We start from the raw sequence: 17,684 nt of genomic DNA, 5'->3' as shown, positions 1-17,684 counted from the left end.
CAGTTTTTGTCAGTTTTATCGTGACTACATGATTTGGATGGAGCCATGAAGTAGTCTTGGACTGATAAATTCTGCGCATATCGGCGGACCTCGTTTCATGGGAGAAATGTCCTTATCAGAGGCCCTTTGATGTGCCTGAAATATCACGCCAAGGTTCAGTGTGAATGTCATGTCTGTTCGATTGCTCATTTAGTTCAGTTACGACCCGTGTTTTCATAATTACTGCCATAATTATTAACGTAATTAACAACAGCCTCCGTTTTTCTGACTCTATGCGAGCGGCGATACCTCATTGAGAGTTGGCGGTCAGATCCAAAACTTTATCTAAGACGAGAGGAAGAAGTCGTGAACCACAATAATTCAATCAGTTTCATCACTTCAGAGAGAAATGATTAACTCCACTAGACCACTGGGTTACTCAATGAAATAAATTATATGAAAAAATTGATGGGGATCTGAGGTTATCTTTAGAAAAAAAAAACCCTCATCTTTGAGGCATTGCTTGCCTGTAGACTTTTTTTTCCTCATGTCTATGTCTCCCTGTCTTCCTGTGTGTCTGTCTCCCATCTCAGGCTTTGAGACAGCCAGGTCTTTTGCTCTTCATGGCGCCCATGTGATCCTGGCTTGTCGAAACCTGACCCGTGCCAACAAGGCGGTGAGCCTCATTCAGGAAGAGTGGGTAAGTGACAGTCTAAGTAATCCCCTGTTTTCTTGGAGCTCTAAAAGCTGGAAAGTGTGATTAAGTTACAACATCTTTCTCAAACAAAAACAAATCCTATAAAAAGACGACAACAATAAACCGACTTATAGTAACTTCCTTATTGAGGTTTAGACAGAATAAACTGTTAAACATCAGTGAGCCACACTCGTGTATTAGTGAGCATACATGGACTGGGATTTCTGTAGTGCTTTTCTGCCTTACCGGCCACTTAAAGCACTTTTTTACCAAATTTAAACCAAATTCTCACCCATTCACACACAAATCGCAGTTGCGCTCCCTCAGCAATGGATACAACTTCAGCTTCAGTATCTTGGCTATGTACACTTGATATTTCAGGCTTCCCGAGATGGAGATCAAAACAGTCTCAAGCACACCAAAAAGGGCTTGTCCGTGGAAAAAAAAGGTCCCAAACCAAAAAACCTATTGTTGTTACACTGACACTACATTTTAAGACTGAGCTTAATTTTTGTAAAACATTTGATGTGATATAAGCAAAACAATTTTTTTGGGTCTCGGTATATGCAGAATATGACTAAACAGTAGATAAAACAGTAGAAATAACTAGAACAAATACTAAAATTAATTTTTTAAAAAGTACTAAAATATAGTAAAATATAAATAACTTAATAAATGTACAATTTTGCAGAATGTGTGGCAGGGAGCAGCAGCAACTTTTTTAAAGGATGATGTTCAATAATACATGTTGTCATTTTCTGTGGAGTTCATACAATAATAACACTGAAACATTTTTCAAGAAAATAAAACATTGAAATTTTTTGTTGACTATAAAACTTCTTTTGGCTCTTCCCTTATTCTTAAGAGATTGCCTCAGTGGCTGGACCCGCATGTTTGATTTGGCACAAATTTTTACCTCTGATGTCCTTCCTGACACAGCCCCACGTATCCCGCGGATATGAGCCGCCTCCCAGTCTTGAACCATGGGTTACTTTTTGCTGTGGTTTGTGGAATGTACTGTTTTTGTGACATAATAGTTTAAAGAGTGTTTGTGTTAACTGGATGTTTTAGATTATAAAGCTCAAACAAATACGGGACTTGGAGCTTCACAAGTGCAAATTGTGTCAAGCATAACATTTATAATTTAGATTACTGCATAACCTACCTGTTTAGGGCTCTGCTACAAATAGAGTGTGCTTTAAAGCTTCAAACCCCGCTTCCACATTTCACAGGAGCAGTCAAAAAAACTTCTGAATGAGTGTCTCTCTTTAAAGCAGTAGAGAGAGTGTTAAACGGAGAGAGGGAGAGGGAGAAAAAGTGAGAGGGCATCTGATAATTACCTGAGATTATTGCTCTAATATCGCTGCGCTTGTGACATGTCCCCAGATTTACGAGTGTGGGAAAATAAACAAGTGAAATGTGGGTGCTGGAGCAGAAAGAATAAGCCATTAGCACTGAGTTGATTACAGAGAGCAGGACTTGAAGAAGACGGAGAGTGAGTGCTCAGCGTAGATATGAAGAGAGAAGGAGGAAACGAGGGAGAGAGAGGAAAAGCGAGGGGGAGGGAGACAAATGCCTTTGAGCGGGAGTAGATCTGCAGTGTTTAAACTCACCAAAGTCTCTAATTGAAGTATGCCCCTGGGGCTGTCAGTGCTGCTCCACTCTGTGAAATCCAGTACTTTGACTAAATGAGTGAGGAAAAGCTCTGATCCAAGCACCAGATTTTGTTGTCAAATTGATATTTTTTTTTAAGCTTCACACCTGCCACAGAGTTATCCATGTTAGTAAATTAACAAATGGACGCTGCCCAGGATTGCTTTTAAAGAATAAACAACTGTGACCTATGTGCCATAAATGCTAATCTTCCTTTTTTTTTTGGTTGTACATTGGCATGTAGCATATGCAGATTGTCAGCAAAATTAATGACTGAGTTAATAGGGGTTGGTATAGTTCAAATAGAGCTGGAATGGAGAATTAGCATTCCCTAAGCCCACTCTATATTTCCTTTTCAAGGAATCCCCCTTGTTATAGGCTAATGAATAAAAGTCACAATATCAGAATAAATCTTTGCTGCAAATTCCCCCCTCTGGCGACATTATTAATAGATTCAGGAGAAGAATAGAGAGGAGGATTAATCTTTAAGATGATGGATGGGCTGTGCTTACCTTCCCATGCTCCTATGTTAAGGTCATTTTGATAAGAGGGTATATTTTGGGGTCCTCTGTACAAAAGGTCATCATATCTACTTCCAGGTCCCTCTCAGAGTTCCGCTCTGGCTGCCAGGAGTGGAACTGCTGTCCCGATTGCGCAGCACCTCTGACCTCTAACTACCTGCTTACTATTGCTCTGTACTTTCTCTTTCTCTGCGTGTGGGCTCGCGTTGCTGTTCAGGGGTGAGAGTGATGGCTCACTCGCAGCGCAGGGTGGTGCGGTTCAGCGTAGCGCCGTGTACCGACAGTAGGTATAATAGTGGGGTCGCTGATGGATAATGGGGCAGGTCAGAACAGGCAGGAAGAGCAGGGTCGGAGGGCTCATCCTTCCCAGCCAATCATAATGTATTCTCCCAAGAATGGCTCCTGAACTTCTGCTTCATATTTAACTCTTCAGTCATTAATGCGTTATGTTGCAGAGCTTGTTTGGCACTTTAGTGATTATATTGCTTGTTTTTTCCCAACTTTCTTTTTATTAGTTTTCTTTCTTTCTTTCTTCCTTTCTTTTCTTTTTTTTTTAAACTTTGTTATTGCTCGTTACTGTTTTCCTGATTAGACTTTAGCGGCGTCTCCTATGCAGTCCTAATCCGAGTTGAATGTGCTGTTTTCTCTGCCTCTATTTGAGCTGTGAGGTGAAACCCCTCCAGCAGGCTCATTAGGGGAGTTTAGAGTGGCAGAGAGGGGATAAACATTTACCTTATGATTGTGTTTTACAATAAGCCTGATGCTGGTTGCCTTTATAGGGTTCAAAGGGGGCTGTCTTTACTGTGATGAAGCCACAGTAAAACCAAGGGAATAAGCAGCAGATGGGAGCTGGAGGTAGAACAGAAGGACATGGGAAGGCAGAAGGAGAAAACGCACAAGAGTTAAGCATGATAATAAAGATATGCATCAACAGTTATATTTGTGGTGCCAAAATCGTTTGAGTCATGCACACCAGTGCATGTAGACACTATGATGCCACCCACCCACTCAAACTACTCTTTTGGAGCTTTGAGTTTGGAATCTTGTTGTTATTGTTGCTGCTTTTAAAACTGGATTTGACATTGTTGCTATAGTGAGCATGCGTAATTGACAGTAATATTAAATAGGATGGTAAGTCTGCCTAAAAACAAGTTTAAAAATAATATATTTACAGAATAGACTAAACATCCACCTTCTTAGAGTGTCTTTTACTATAACTGAAGGCTGAGATAACCGTCCACACCTGTCTTTCCAAGCAGAATCTCTCCTAATAATGCCTGGATGCCTGGAATAGAATATAAAATCATAAACTGAATAAACAACAAACCCAACAAAAAAAAAACTATAATGTTATCACTACGGAGGAAAATGGCTCCAAACACTGAAACATATATATATATATTTTTTTCGTGCCAGGGTTTAAATATGTTTCTTCAGGTGTAAAATTAGATATTTAATCACTGGGAATTGATTTTCTTTTGGGATTCAGCCCCAAGAGGCCATTGGTGGAACTGCAGTTTTGGCACATCCACATTAATTTCCTAGTATTGTCATCTAAGTTTCGCCAGGGAGCCTCGTTCAGATTTTTAAGCACTGCAGCTCTTGGCCTTTGCCTAACGCTTTAACTATATGCATTCTTTTCAATAGCCTTTTACCTACCCATCTCCTATTCCCCTCACAGTGTAAAGCAGGTTAAGTTGCTGGTTAACAACCAAAGTGTTGTCTGCATACCAGAGATGTATTTTTCCTGATTGCCTTTAAATTTATGCTTATCTTTGATTCCAGCGTCTCCCTCAGAGAGCTGTAATAGACTCCCCTGAGATGTAGACCACTGCTTGGTGGGCCAACCAAGGCCCTCCGCCCCTGAGTAGAATATAACATACACACACGTGCGCCTAGGTCCTTTTTTGTAATTTCTTTCCTTTTTTTTTAATCTAAAATGCTCATTTCCCCCATTGCCCCTTTCTACAATACATGCTAATGAGATGCTTTGTAAGGGCGTTAATTAGTGAGTTAGTCACTGATTGCTGTGCTTGTTTTTGTTGTGTGTGCGCGTGTCAGGATGGGAGGGGTTGGGGTGGTGGGGTGTTAATATGGCTGTGTGCCACTGAGGAGAGGTTCTGTCAGGGTCTGCTCTGGAACCAATTAGGCTAAAGCCTAGTGTCCACTGAGGCTGCTGGGAGGAAAAAAAAAGCCTGCTGCTTGCAATGTCAAACAGCAACATTAACACAGGCCAGAGAGGAAGAGCAAGACAGGCAGAGAGCTGATAAGCAGCGGTCATTTATACAGACAGGCAGACAGCCTAAAACACAGACAGTCCTTCACTGAATATGAAAATCAGGCAGAGAATGCACTCATACCCCTCTACCCTCTACCATGAAGTGCTATCTTTGCCATTGTTATCAGTCCTTTAGATCTATAGATATATATGTATATATGCCTTTTTTTGCAGGCTGCTGTAGGATAAATTAAGATCTGAATCAATGGCACAGGATGTTCCTTTCCAAGCACCTGCTATTTCAGGTGGAGTAACTGAATTTTTTTTTTTTTTTTAACAAAGTGGAAATGGAAAATGTTTTAAAAGGCAGACAGGAAGAAGGCAGTCCAACCTTGATGTCAGTACATAATGCTGTGTTCCCATGACTTCCCGATGCACCATCTTACCGAGGCACACTGGCTTCTCCTTGCTGGTGGCTTATGATTTATAAGATAATGCCACATGTTTATGCGTCATGGCCTACATACGGCAGTATGAGGTGGCAAAGTTCTACACGAGTCCCACATTTGTTCTAGAAATCTTCCCTGCATGACTCTGTATTGGGATACATGCAGGGTTTTCAAACCCTTTGCCGTCACCCCCACTCCACCTTTAACCTGAATCACACCGGTTTGGAAATTTGTGTGCGTGCCTCCGTGTGTCCATTTGCTCAGTGCATAACCTCCTGTGTCAGTCTGACAGGCCCTGTGCCCCGCTGGCCACCATGACATGCCACGCTATAGCCCGGCTTCTCTCGTTTGGGCCAACATGAACTGACACTTGTGAAATGCTGACCTGGTCCGTCGCAGACCCTCCAGCGCCTCAGGATGCTGCTCTTTTAGTCAGTGTTCCTCACTTCTCCCCTCACTTAATCATGCCTTTATTTTCCCTTCTTTTAGAAGGGCCTCAAAAGTCCCTTCTCACTCACCTTTCAGACCCCTACCAGTTTTTCCTCCTCTTTTATCTTCCTAAATGATTAAGGAAATTGCAGCCCATTTCCCAGGTCAGTGAGCAGGGCTAGAGCACTCTCTTCTGCTCCCAGAGTAACCAGTATATCATAATTAATCATTTTCAAATCCTCTATCTTGCAGATGCGAGTTCACACTGGTACACTGGCATCCCCACATCAACCTCTTCTGGGAGGATGCCGATTAAAGATGAACATATCAAGCAAAAACACGGCTCATATATATTTTCTTTTTTTTCTGGGGAGCTACGACATGTGTAGATGTGTGCACTTTGCTAATTTTGCCAAGTGGACTTTATTTTATTTTATTATTATTTTTTTACTGAAGGAGTTCTGTGCACCTGTAATGGTCTTCGCATTTGAAAGTTTATTCAGTTTGTAAAAAGCATGAAATCTCACCGCACAACACACGTTTTACTGGTTAGATTGTTAGCAGGGTTATTATTATACTTAACTAAAGTTTAAGTTAAACTAGATATGAAAAACAAATAAAAATAAAAAACTACAACTTTAAAAAAAGATGGAAACTAACTGAAACGATTTTGTGAATTTGGAAAACTAATGAAAATAAAATAAAATTACAGAGGAAATGTCCTTAGTTTTAGTATTTGTTAATTTGGCAAAATTTGTGATCACATGATGAGGCTTTTATGGACAGGCACTGGATGTCTACAAGACTGTATTTTGTCATATTTATGGAGATTTTCCTAAAACAAATTGCCTTTATTTGACTTAAATACAATAATACTTAAAACAAGACTAAAACTCACACTGAAAACTAATTAAAAGTAAACAAAATCTAATCTTTCAAATGATGAAAGCTAAACTTAAATAAGCAAGCCCACTCTGGAAACTAACTGAAACTAAACTGAATTAAAAATAAAAATTAAATAATATTAATATGAAATACAAATTTATAACTGTGGTTGTTAACAACATGTCCTTCTACTTTTTTGTTATTCAAAGGTCAGCTTATAGGTTGTAAAGCAATATGACCACATGTTGATTTAAAAAAAGTAATGCAAAATATTTGAGGAAAAGAAGTAGTTGCAAAATATGTTTTTTAAAAAATTAAATAGACAGAAATAGACAATCATGACCTTCCCAACCAGTGCCAGCAGCTGGGAGACCTAATTCCTCCAGCTTGTCCTGTCTGTCCTGGCTCTCCTCCTGCTTTTATATGCCCAAAAGACCTCACCTGGGAAGCCCTTCTGACAGATGCTGGAGCCCCCTCAGCTGGCTCCCTTTGATGTATAAGGCTTTACTCTGAGCTTCTCCTGAAAGGCTGAGATCCTCACCGTATCTCTCAGGGTGAGCTCAGACACCCTTTGGAGGAAGCTCATATCCACCACTTATTCTATCAGTCTGTACCCACAGCTTATGGCTGTTCGTGATGGTAGAAATGTAGATGGAGCAGGAAATGAACTTCACCACAATCCATAGCATCTGCATCCCTGGAGATGCTGCACCAATCTATCTGTCATCTCCTGCCCCTTTCTTTCAATGTTTGTGTAACACTGGGAGATACTCATTTTCTTTCTCATGTAGAAATGAGGCAATTTCTTCAGTGTGGGGTTTTGCTTACATATCACTGTTGGAGCTCAGATAAATCCAACGGAGATTGTTGCTGGTGATGTCAAGACTTGTACTTAAATAGCCCCTTAGGTTGTCTCCGGACCACAGCAACATTACACCTGCACCTCCCTCTGCTCACCCAATCGTCTCCTCAGGTGCATCCACTAAATCACCGAGGTAGAGGTGGTTCTCTTTTATTTCCAGGATTGTACAAATCGTTCTGTTTCTTTGCATATTAGCAGCATGAATCTGCCTCTCCAGGGAGAACTTCTCATCTCTCTTTATTTGCTTATTTGCTTGTTTTCTACTTGAGCTCTGCCTGCGAATTAGGATCCCTAGTCCCATGCCTTTAACTACTTTCTACTCTAGCTTAAGAGCAGAAAGGATGGATTGAATGAAGGTGCATCCATGATATGTAAATTTGATGAGGAGACCCCCTCCCCCCCTTTTTTTTTAACTCAAATTTATTCCCCAGCAAGTGACCACACAGGGCTAAGGAACAGCAATAAGAGTTACTGTAATATACCACTGAGGATTTCTTTGCATTACACAGGTGACGGTTCTAGTTTAGCTTGTGGGAATACTAAAGGAGGCTTTGTGTAGTAGAGACTATTAGTACAACAACCTTAAGAGTTGAATATCTTGAAGTTTTACAGTAGTCCAGTGTGTGATTGTGCATCTTTGCAATACGCTCCTCAGGTTCAGTATGTATGTGCCCTCACATGAACAGTGCACACACACACATTCGCATGGTGTGTATTTAAATGCTTGATTATGCATTTTGCATAGCTTTGGGACATGCATCACTCTTCCCAGACTGCTAATAAAGTGACCAGGGAGATGGGGAACCTAAATGAATCCTAAAGTGCCTGGCTTGCATTCCTCACTCTCTCCCTCTCTCTCCCTCAGCGCTCTGCTTAGTTATTCCAGCCCACCGTGAAAAGCTGTGTGCCGCTCAGCTCTGTTCCTCCTTATGTCTGTCTGCCGTAGCCAGGTGCTCTGTCTCCTGAAGAGGTGTGGCCTGCTCCTAATTGCCTGGACCACAGTGAACTATGGGCAAATGCTTTGTGTGAGGGAGCACCATAGAGGAATAATTTTGAATAAATCACGTAGTTAGCCGGTTGATATTTTCTGCTAAATAAGCACTTCAGCGGGCGTCTCACAAGGAGGTGTGAGCGTTAGAATGATGGGTCACTTGCCATAGGTCATGTTGGGGAGGATTTAAATGATTTAAATGATGTCACTGCCACTGAAGGGGACGGGTTCAGGAAGGATGTGTAAGGCAGCACCTCTTTGTTGTTTGAACCTGACAGATTTTCATCCTTCTCTCTTTCACTTTTCCCTCTGAAGGAGGACCCATTGCCCTGGGATGAGGGCTTCTTATGATGAGAGAGGTGAGAGGTTGCCTGGATCTCTTTCCCTCTTTCTCGCTCTCTCTTTTTCTGTCTGCCAGCAGAGAATGTTATTATTGAAGTCTGAGAAGTGCTGACCACAGAGAGACACGTCCAGCACACACTCTAATGTTTTAAATCAAGAGATGAGCCAATTGTAATAGACTGCAGTCAAATAGACCGAGGCTTAGTTGACGTCTGCCAAACAAGCAAGCATAGTAATGTTGAGTGCAGGAGCCATCTGGCAACGGCCTATAACATTTATCTGCCATTACCCCGAGCTTTTTTAGCATTTTAGCACAGTTTGAAATTAGCATAGGCTCTCAGATCCCGAGATAAAGTTCATAGGCGATGCAGTAGGCTAATTACATGTAATTCTGTGTTTGATGTCTCTGTGAGATTGAAATTGTCGGATGCTGTCTCTTGTCATCATGAGATGGGAACCTAATGAGTGTATTCGGTGCCCTACAATGTCTGGTTGCATTTCACATATGAGACAGAGGAGGGGGTGAAAACGGAGAAGAAGGAGGTTGTAAATGTTAGTAGCGTGTGTCGGTTAAGAAGGACATTGGGATTTGTCCACTAATGAACAGACAAGTGTGTCATAACAAGTCAACTGCTGGGATATCCGACTGTTCTGACACTGTAAGTCACAAATTTCAAAGTCAGGCTGGTCATCCATCTCCACATTCCACAAAGCTTTCCGAAATAAAAGGATGTTATTACAGCTGGATGAGACTGGACCCGTTTAAAGATGTGCCTTTAAAAAGCAATACATACCTGGAGCTCTGTTATTTAATTTCTCCACAATCAATATATGCAGTTGGATTTTGATGCTGAACTCTGCATGTCATCTTTTTTGACTGTGCAAAGTGTTTTCTGCTTATATGGCTGTGTCTCCGAGCCTTTGACTTGTGTTTATAGGGTATATTCTGCAGTCTGGTCTCATGGAATGATACCAGTGAACTGCTTCAGGCATCCGAATAATCCTGCCCCAGGCACAGCTATCATTATTTTCTGGGAAGTTGTTTGTGTGCTTGTGTGCATGTGTGCATGCGCACATGTAAGTATGTATGTCTGCGTGTTTGTATGTGCTGTGACACGGAGTTAACACTGGTTTACAGCTTAATCAGTCTGTGTAACTGGATGCATATTTATCAGAGAGAAAATTCATGCTCAAAGAATTAGACCTTAGCCCATACATCATTATCAAACACACACCCACCCACACATGCATGCCCTTCAACACATACACAGACACACACACAGATCCACATTTCATTAGAGAGGCAGATTCAGGCAGCAGTAGATTAAAAACAACGTGTGTTTTTACAGGTCCATAAATCAAGCGCGGGACGAGGGGGATTCATTTAGAGAACACCAGAGTTGTGGTGTAGTTGCCCTCACGTGACTAATGCTCAGCTGCGATACTTTGATACACTGCCTTTTTATTAGTTTCATTCTCTCTTGCCCCATATCAACGATTATCTCTCAGCTCACATCTGACTCGTGGTCTACGTTATATGTTGAGTTCATTTTGGTGAGGAAAGAGCCAACATTGTGACGCACGATTATGCCTACATACATGCATGTGATTAGGCCTACAGTACAGATTTACCAGATTAATTGTATGGCATTGTTTGTGTGCTGTTCACTGGAAAAAGTCAGGTCATGTCCTTTGTTCTCTGCATCCAGTGGGAATGTTAGATGATTAGCATCTAACATTTGGACTGCTCAGACTTACCACTGTTTTAAAAAAATTTTATTAGTGATGCTCTGCAGTAAAGGTAACACCCACACATTCACCACCGCTTCATCTGTCATACAGCTATTGTCTCAGCCACGCTGAGGCTTAGCTGTTTGGTCATGTGTGTCTGTGTTTGTGGGTGTGTAGCCCTGATTTTCAGCATGAGTCTGACACACGGGGAGCTAGTGTAATTTCCCCCTGCACTAAAACCCCCAACAAGTGGCACCAGGGGAGAGAGGAGCATATTACAAGTTCAAGCGGCTATGCTTTCCTTTACCTCAGAGAACTACAAGCGCTCCTGACCTGTGACCAGGCATAGCCTGTGTGTGTGTTTGTCTGTGTGTGTGTGTGTGTGTGTATGCGTTTGTACGTTAGGGAGGCTCAAAGGTGTCTGAGCTACCTTGCTGTTCTTTCAAAGTGTAAAGCATTTATTAGGGTCCAGACCTGTTTGGGGGGCCGCAGGGCAATATTATTTCATGTGTTCCAATTGAGGTGTGTGTGTGTGTGTGAGAAAGAGAGAGTGTGTTTTCTGTGCAACTTTTTAGATAACCAGCTCTATATAGGAGGAGGCTAGAAGGTGAACAGGTTTGGTAAATATATCAAATAACTCTGTAATAAAAACCCGCTGTAAACCAGTGAACACAGTTTGACCTTTGACCTCCAGCTCCCTCGGTCACAGTGCTATATGTAGACCACATGCAGCTCTGCTGATTAATTCTGCTGTGGACCATGAGGAGGAAATATGTGTCTCAGACTTTGGCTTGAAACTTTTCTGTTCCATCTAATAAAGTGTATTAAGGCAACTGTTTGCGAAACCTTTCTCTCAAATAGTGGTGATCCATTCATAACTCCGAGACTGCAGTAAAATTAACCACTGTGTGTCACAGTAGGTTAATTTAAGTAAATTGAAGAAGACTCAATGAGAATGGCGACCATCTAAAAAGTGGAAATCGGGACATTCCTCTTCTCAACTCTTTAAACCAGAAGTTTGTTTATGCATGAGTTATGATATACCAAGAACCCATTAGATTCAGGTTACTGTAGTCTCTAGTGACTGAGGGTGGTGACATATAACCCGAGTCTCCTGACTGAGAGTTTTGTGTTTTATTTCAGCCTCTAAAACAAAACCAGCTCTAAATCTGCTTTGCCGATCTGGCACCAGCCACCACTCCAAACCTCCTGAGGAACTTTTTTTGTTGTTGTTGTTTTATGATGCAGACTTGGTATAGTAACAGATTAACTGACAACACGGCATAATGTGCTCTTAAGTCATTTAACATATTTCTGTGAGATCAGGCTGGTTGGAAAACTAGAAATGTGAAAGTCTGCTTTTGTCTCGCTTCATCTGATGTAACTTTGTGTTAAATCTTTCTTTAGGGTCATTGTGAGCTGCACGTGAGCTGTGCTAGAACAGCTGTAACTTCTGTCTAATTTAGCTTATCATCTTCTGCTACAGGACATAATGATATGACAGCCCTTTATCATTCCTACAGGTCTGTTTGTGGGAGCGAACGGTGAATAGAGATAATTGCTGCCTCTCGTTTATCCTGTGAAGGGCACTTCTACATTTTATCCCAATTGCAACTCAATGGATATATAACTCAAGTGTGAGTGTAGGGGCCATGTGTACTTGGATATTTCCTTGGATCAGTTTGCTCCATTAATTTTTTGGAAACCAAATCTCTATTAGGGCTTGAATGAATGATCAACAAGCGCCAACTAGGGCAGTGTAGAAGACCGGACTTATGTGCAAAGGGAGGGAAAAATCATGAAAGTAAAGGGAGGAGAAGAAGATGGGGTGAAGACAGGGAAACATGGAGGAGTGAGGTGTGGTTACGTGGGGGTAGGGTGCAAGGATGCTCATCTATTACATTGCACAGGAGCCCAGGGGTCAGCTTCAGCAAGACGGATTCAGAGCTATTGGGTTTGGACTCCATCTCCCATAAATCCTGGCACGTGACGCTGATGGATGTGGGCCATAAAGCCTCCCGCGCTGACATGTGGAGAGCAACATGGGAGAACCATGGGAAAAAGTGAGTGCTCCAGGTTAATGTCAGCGAAGCCTGGGAGTGAAGAGGGGATGATGGAGAGAAAGAAAGACCCGGGCAGCGAGAGATCAGAGGTGTAGAGAGGGAGATTGAGAAGAATGAGCAGAAAAAGCCGAGCGTTTGTGGGAACACTGTAACAGAATTTGCTGTGGCATTTGCAGTAATTCAGCTGTCATCATACGGGTTTAAAGCCACGTTGCTTGGAGTGCAGTGGATTGCTCCACAGTGTTTGTATGAGAGAGGAAAAAACATTCACTACTGTGTGACTATAACAGCGTTTAGCAGAAGTAGATTTGTATTATGTGCATTTATTGTTATTATTTGCTTTTATGGTGTCTGACGCTTTACCAAGATGAATATAACTCATTAAAAAAAGCAATAGAATTATAATAGACTCAACTACAGGAACTGCCGACCTGGCTAGACAGGAAATGGAGACATGTATACTTCCTCATTAACAGAACCCCGTTTGGGCCATAAACCACCATCCCAATGTGCTCGAGGAAAATGCCCTGATTAGGCGGGTGGAGGGGCATTGCTGCCCTAATGAAGGCTTCCCCCACAGTCATTTATGATATTGGTATGGGTAGTATGGTGACTAGGCCTATGGGATGAGCTGACTTACAAGAGATATGGATGTAAGTGAGCGGATGCAGTATTTTTGTATGGATGGGAGAGTTGAGAGGGCCGGGGGAATGCATATTCACAACTCATTTGGAGGAGTCAGTTTTACTAGGTTGCGGCTAATGGAGATGAGCTTGTGTTAAGAGCCGGGGGAGACGGTAATTTTACATAAAACCAAAAGAGGTTTGAAATGGGTGTGTGTGTGGTCAGGTTGTGTTTACTTTGTTCTGCCATCTTTTTTCGTTATTTGCTTTATCTACCCAACTGAAAAAGAAGAAGATGTGATTGAGAATGACATTACTTATCATTATCATTTTTCTCTTTTAATTTACATTTTAATGAATTGATTTATGATAAAAAAAAAAAACACATCGTATTTGGTTTAATCTTGCGGAGAAAGACTTCAGTGTAGATGTATTGAGATTGAGTTTTGAGGTTAATCTGCATTTTTGTGCCTCACTTGTTAAGAGGGCAAACTTTAATTCCTGCTCTCTGACAAATGCAGGCAAATTACAAAAAAGTTTTCGGCCTTTTTTCAAAGGATTTTATGAGCACTACTATAAATTTTTGGGAGAGTTGGAAAACGTTAATAGACACAATGTTTTATTTGCACAGTCTTGTGTAAAAAAGCTATTATGCGGGCTGGATAATAGGATTTACATCGTGTTTATGAGGCTTTATTTTTTGACCAGTGGTATTGTGCGTGCCTTACACTCATTACGATGCTTTGCAAATAGAGTTGCATTCTAATTTAGTCATTTTGGTGATGCTGTTGGTACCGTTTGCCCTATAAACTTTCAGTAAATGCAGTAGGATTTTTCAGATTTTTAAACTAGGTTGTGTTCATTAGGAAAACTAAGTCTTTGAAGGAAAACGAGACACATAAATATAGATTTCAAGGTCTTACAAATGCCTTGAACAAATGTTACAATAAGCTAATCCCTCACCACCATTGTTTCCTCTCCGCTTCCTAATTTCTCGCTTTTTCTTGACTCACCCCTCGTCGCTCCCCCCCACCATCGCCACAGGAGCTACCTGAGGCCCTTGTGTCCACCTCATTCATCACCAAGGTTTGATTCCTCTGCTTTGAGAGAGATTGGGGGGAAAAAAAAGAGTTTAGGAGGAAGAGTAAAGAGTCATAACAAACCCTCCTCTGTTCTCTCCCCTTCTTTTCTACCTCCCTTCCTTCAGCGTGTGAGGGAGAGATGAATGCAGCCAGTGGAATTAATTGCACTCCGTTACTGAAGATCAGCAAGTTTGCACTGTTGGCGTGCTGATCTGCCATATGGCTGCCCACTAGGTGAACACTTTGATTAATGTTGCCCACTCCCCATTTTTTCCCCACTAATATTTGATTCTGATAACTGAAACTCAGCTCCTCATTCTTAGTCTTTCCATCTTCACTCCTTGCACCCCTCCTGTTTGCCTTTTGTTTCCCTCTTTTTTTATTTATTTTTTGCTGTGGTCACCCGAGCCATCTGTATTTGCAGGTAAAGTTCGGTCTCGCCCCTCTTCGTCTTATTTTTGTTTTGCTTACAAAGAGTTTGTGTGATGTGGCATTGGTATCTGTGAGCATCTGTGAGATTAGAGGGAGAAAGAAAGCCCAGAGTGTTTGTTTAAGAGAGAGCTTTGGAGCTGTGGGTATGTGTCCTTCGCACTTGATTAGGCCCCTGGTGTGTTCAGTGGTTCTCTATTAGCCTCCTCAGCCTCTCGTCTTCTACTGTGCAAAGTGACTACTCTCATGCCCAGAGGTCTAAGATGCACACGTACACACTCACACACACAAACCATGCACACAGTCAGATAGGACAGTGTGCTGGGGTCCATGCAGTAACAAGGAGGTGAACAGATGCTGGAGTCACAATATCAATAGGGCTGACTGTAGGTAATAATGCCTTAGCAGGGTCCAGCCATGAGACAGCGCTAACTAGAGAGGCAAGTCTCAAGTGGAGCATTCACTATCTGCAAATCGCACCATGTGGCTGTGTGCGTGTGTGCTTGTTTGTGGGTGCGTATACTCCCATTACACGTTAGAAAGAGCCTGATGTTGCTGCAGGGGTGCAGCGCGGCGATGTCAGTGTCATCATCAGCTCGGAGACAAAATGTTCTCACCTGAGGTCACAAGTTCACATTTGTTTTCTTTTTTTTTTCTTTACCCCCCTGCTATAATGAGGCAGCAATTCAGAGCACTATGCAGACATCTATGCGGGAAGATCTATTACGATCACACGGGTGCTTTGTTTTCCTTCTTTTTTTATGGCCTGTTCTTGCTGCTCGTCTATTTTGGTCTTCCTCAGTCTTGTTAAGTGCTGCCATTCTCCGGTGTTTGGATGTGGCCCAGAGGGCCCTTAGCGAAACCAGGGGCTGGGAATGAGCAGCGAGCCCCAGCCAGGGGGTGCCCATGGTAGACTGCCAGTCCCACTAAATCTCGCTGATTACCTGGGGTGGCTGTGGTGTGATGGGGGTGTTACCAAGGTGCTAGGCTCTCCAAAGAGGCTGATTGAGATGCAAATGGAGGCCATAACTCAGAGGTAATGCAGATCTGAGCACCCTTCGCCTTGTCCGTTCTTGCTTACCTCACTCTCTCATCACTCCCCATTTACCCCAGCATAGGAGGAGGCACTGTTATCGTCTCGGGATAAAGTTAGATATTTATCATAGAAGGAGAGAAATACTTGGCTAGGGCTAGGGCTGAGTATGGGAATTGATCGTGGTTTTGACTCGACAAAAGCTCCACAAACTACCAAGTTAGCTCACGTATCCCTGCATTTAGCTACATCAACACAAGTGCAGCTGCACCTGAAGAGACCAGAATGTTATCCTGTTTCTTAGACAGAACAGATGGACACTATAAAGTGTGAGGGACTCTAGGCTTGCTGGTATAGAGAGGTGGAATGAACAGGGGAGGAGGAGAGGAGGAGTAATTGCATAGTCCTTTGCCGAATTGTTCTGTGGATGCAAATTTAAATCCCTCCTATTATTTTAATAATCTGCCTTTTACTGCTTGTGCTCGGATCATTTGTTTGCAAACCAGGTTATTTGGAGAGGGAGGCTCGGGGGTAATTTCATGCTTTAGAGCATTTATATCTATAACTTAATGAGGAGAGGGCCTGTTGTTTCCTGGTAATACACTGCTAGAGGGGAGCAAACTTTTTATTCTCCGTTTAGGGTACTGTTAGAGGGCAATAATGTGGGATTACTCTGATGGAATTAAGGAGCAAACTGAGGAGAGACCTAATGTAGCTTTGGGTGATAGACGAAAGTAATACTGATGGTTTAGACGGGGTTTTTTAGGTTCATGGGTTGTACCATAGGAGGATGGGCTTTCCTGTTTGCCAATCAAAATAAGCAGATTTCTTCAGATTTTAGGTCTCCTTTTTTCCATCACGTCCACATCTAAAAGAAGAAATATCTTCATCAACATGCTCTGGGTGCACCAGTTTATAAAATTCAGATATTGTCACTCAGTTAGCGCCAGGGCAGAAAGTCAACCCAGTGGTCCCAGCTCGAACTTAATTTGACACAACCTTAATACATTTAGCTGAGAGACAAAAGGAAGACGCGCCGTCTACAGAAAGCAGCACGCAGTCTTGCGAGATGATCGGGACTCTTAATGCAGTTACTTTCCTTCAGTGGAGCCAAAGACATCGTGGGATGGAGTGATGGAGGGGAAGGTGTGTGTCCACGTCGTCCTCTTCTTTCCTTCCTGCTCGCTGTCACTCCTTCACTCCTCTGTTCCCCTGTGTAGGATCGCTCCTCCTGCAAATTGAATCAGACTGCATGAATTAAAGCAATAATTCAATTTGTTTACAAGGCATCATTTATTCTCTGTCACGCCAGTGTTCTGTTGACGATCCGTGGCTCGCCGACCCTCGACCTCTGCTGAGGTCACATGACACACTTATTACATTTTTCAACCAGAGTCTTTTAGGCTATTATCAGGCGACAAGGGGCTAAAGATACATGATGAGAATCCTATTATTCAAATCTGCCAAGCATTTTCACTGAATGCAAAACTGCCCTTATCAGCAGACAGGACAGATCATGTAAATCGTGCTTCAGCAACTGCATTTGCGGGTTGCTGATGAACGTGCTCCTGACTTTGGAAATTGAAGTAATGTTAATAGTAAAAACAAACACTCTGATGTCAGATGGTGCCTCCCTTTTATCCCTTTGCTAAAAGGTCACTCTTACATTCCCCGTTTGTTGCCCTCGTGGTGATAAC

At 42.2% G+C, this 17,684-nt stretch overlaps 1 protein-coding gene across 1 annotated transcript in view; it reads left to right on the top strand.

The window, feature by feature from the left end:
• The window catches only part of wwox (WW domain containing oxidoreductase), a 133,539-nt gene that overhangs the window by 14,674 nt on the left and 101,181 nt on the right, over positions 1-17,684 (top strand). The window contains exon 6 of the mRNA XM_063479853.1: positions 573-679. Within this exon, the coding sequence (XP_063335923.1) occupies positions 573-679 (107 nt within the window). The remainder of the gene's footprint in view (positions 1-572; positions 680-17,684) is intronic.

This window comes from Pelmatolapia mariae, linkage group LG7 (assembly GCF_036321145.2).
Source record: "Pelmatolapia mariae isolate MD_Pm_ZW linkage group LG7, Pm_UMD_F_2, whole genome shotgun sequence".
Classification (NCBI taxonomy): domain Eukaryota; kingdom Metazoa; phylum Chordata; class Actinopteri; order Cichliformes; family Cichlidae; genus Pelmatolapia; species Pelmatolapia mariae.
This window is presented reverse-complemented; position numbering and strand designations above follow the sequence as displayed.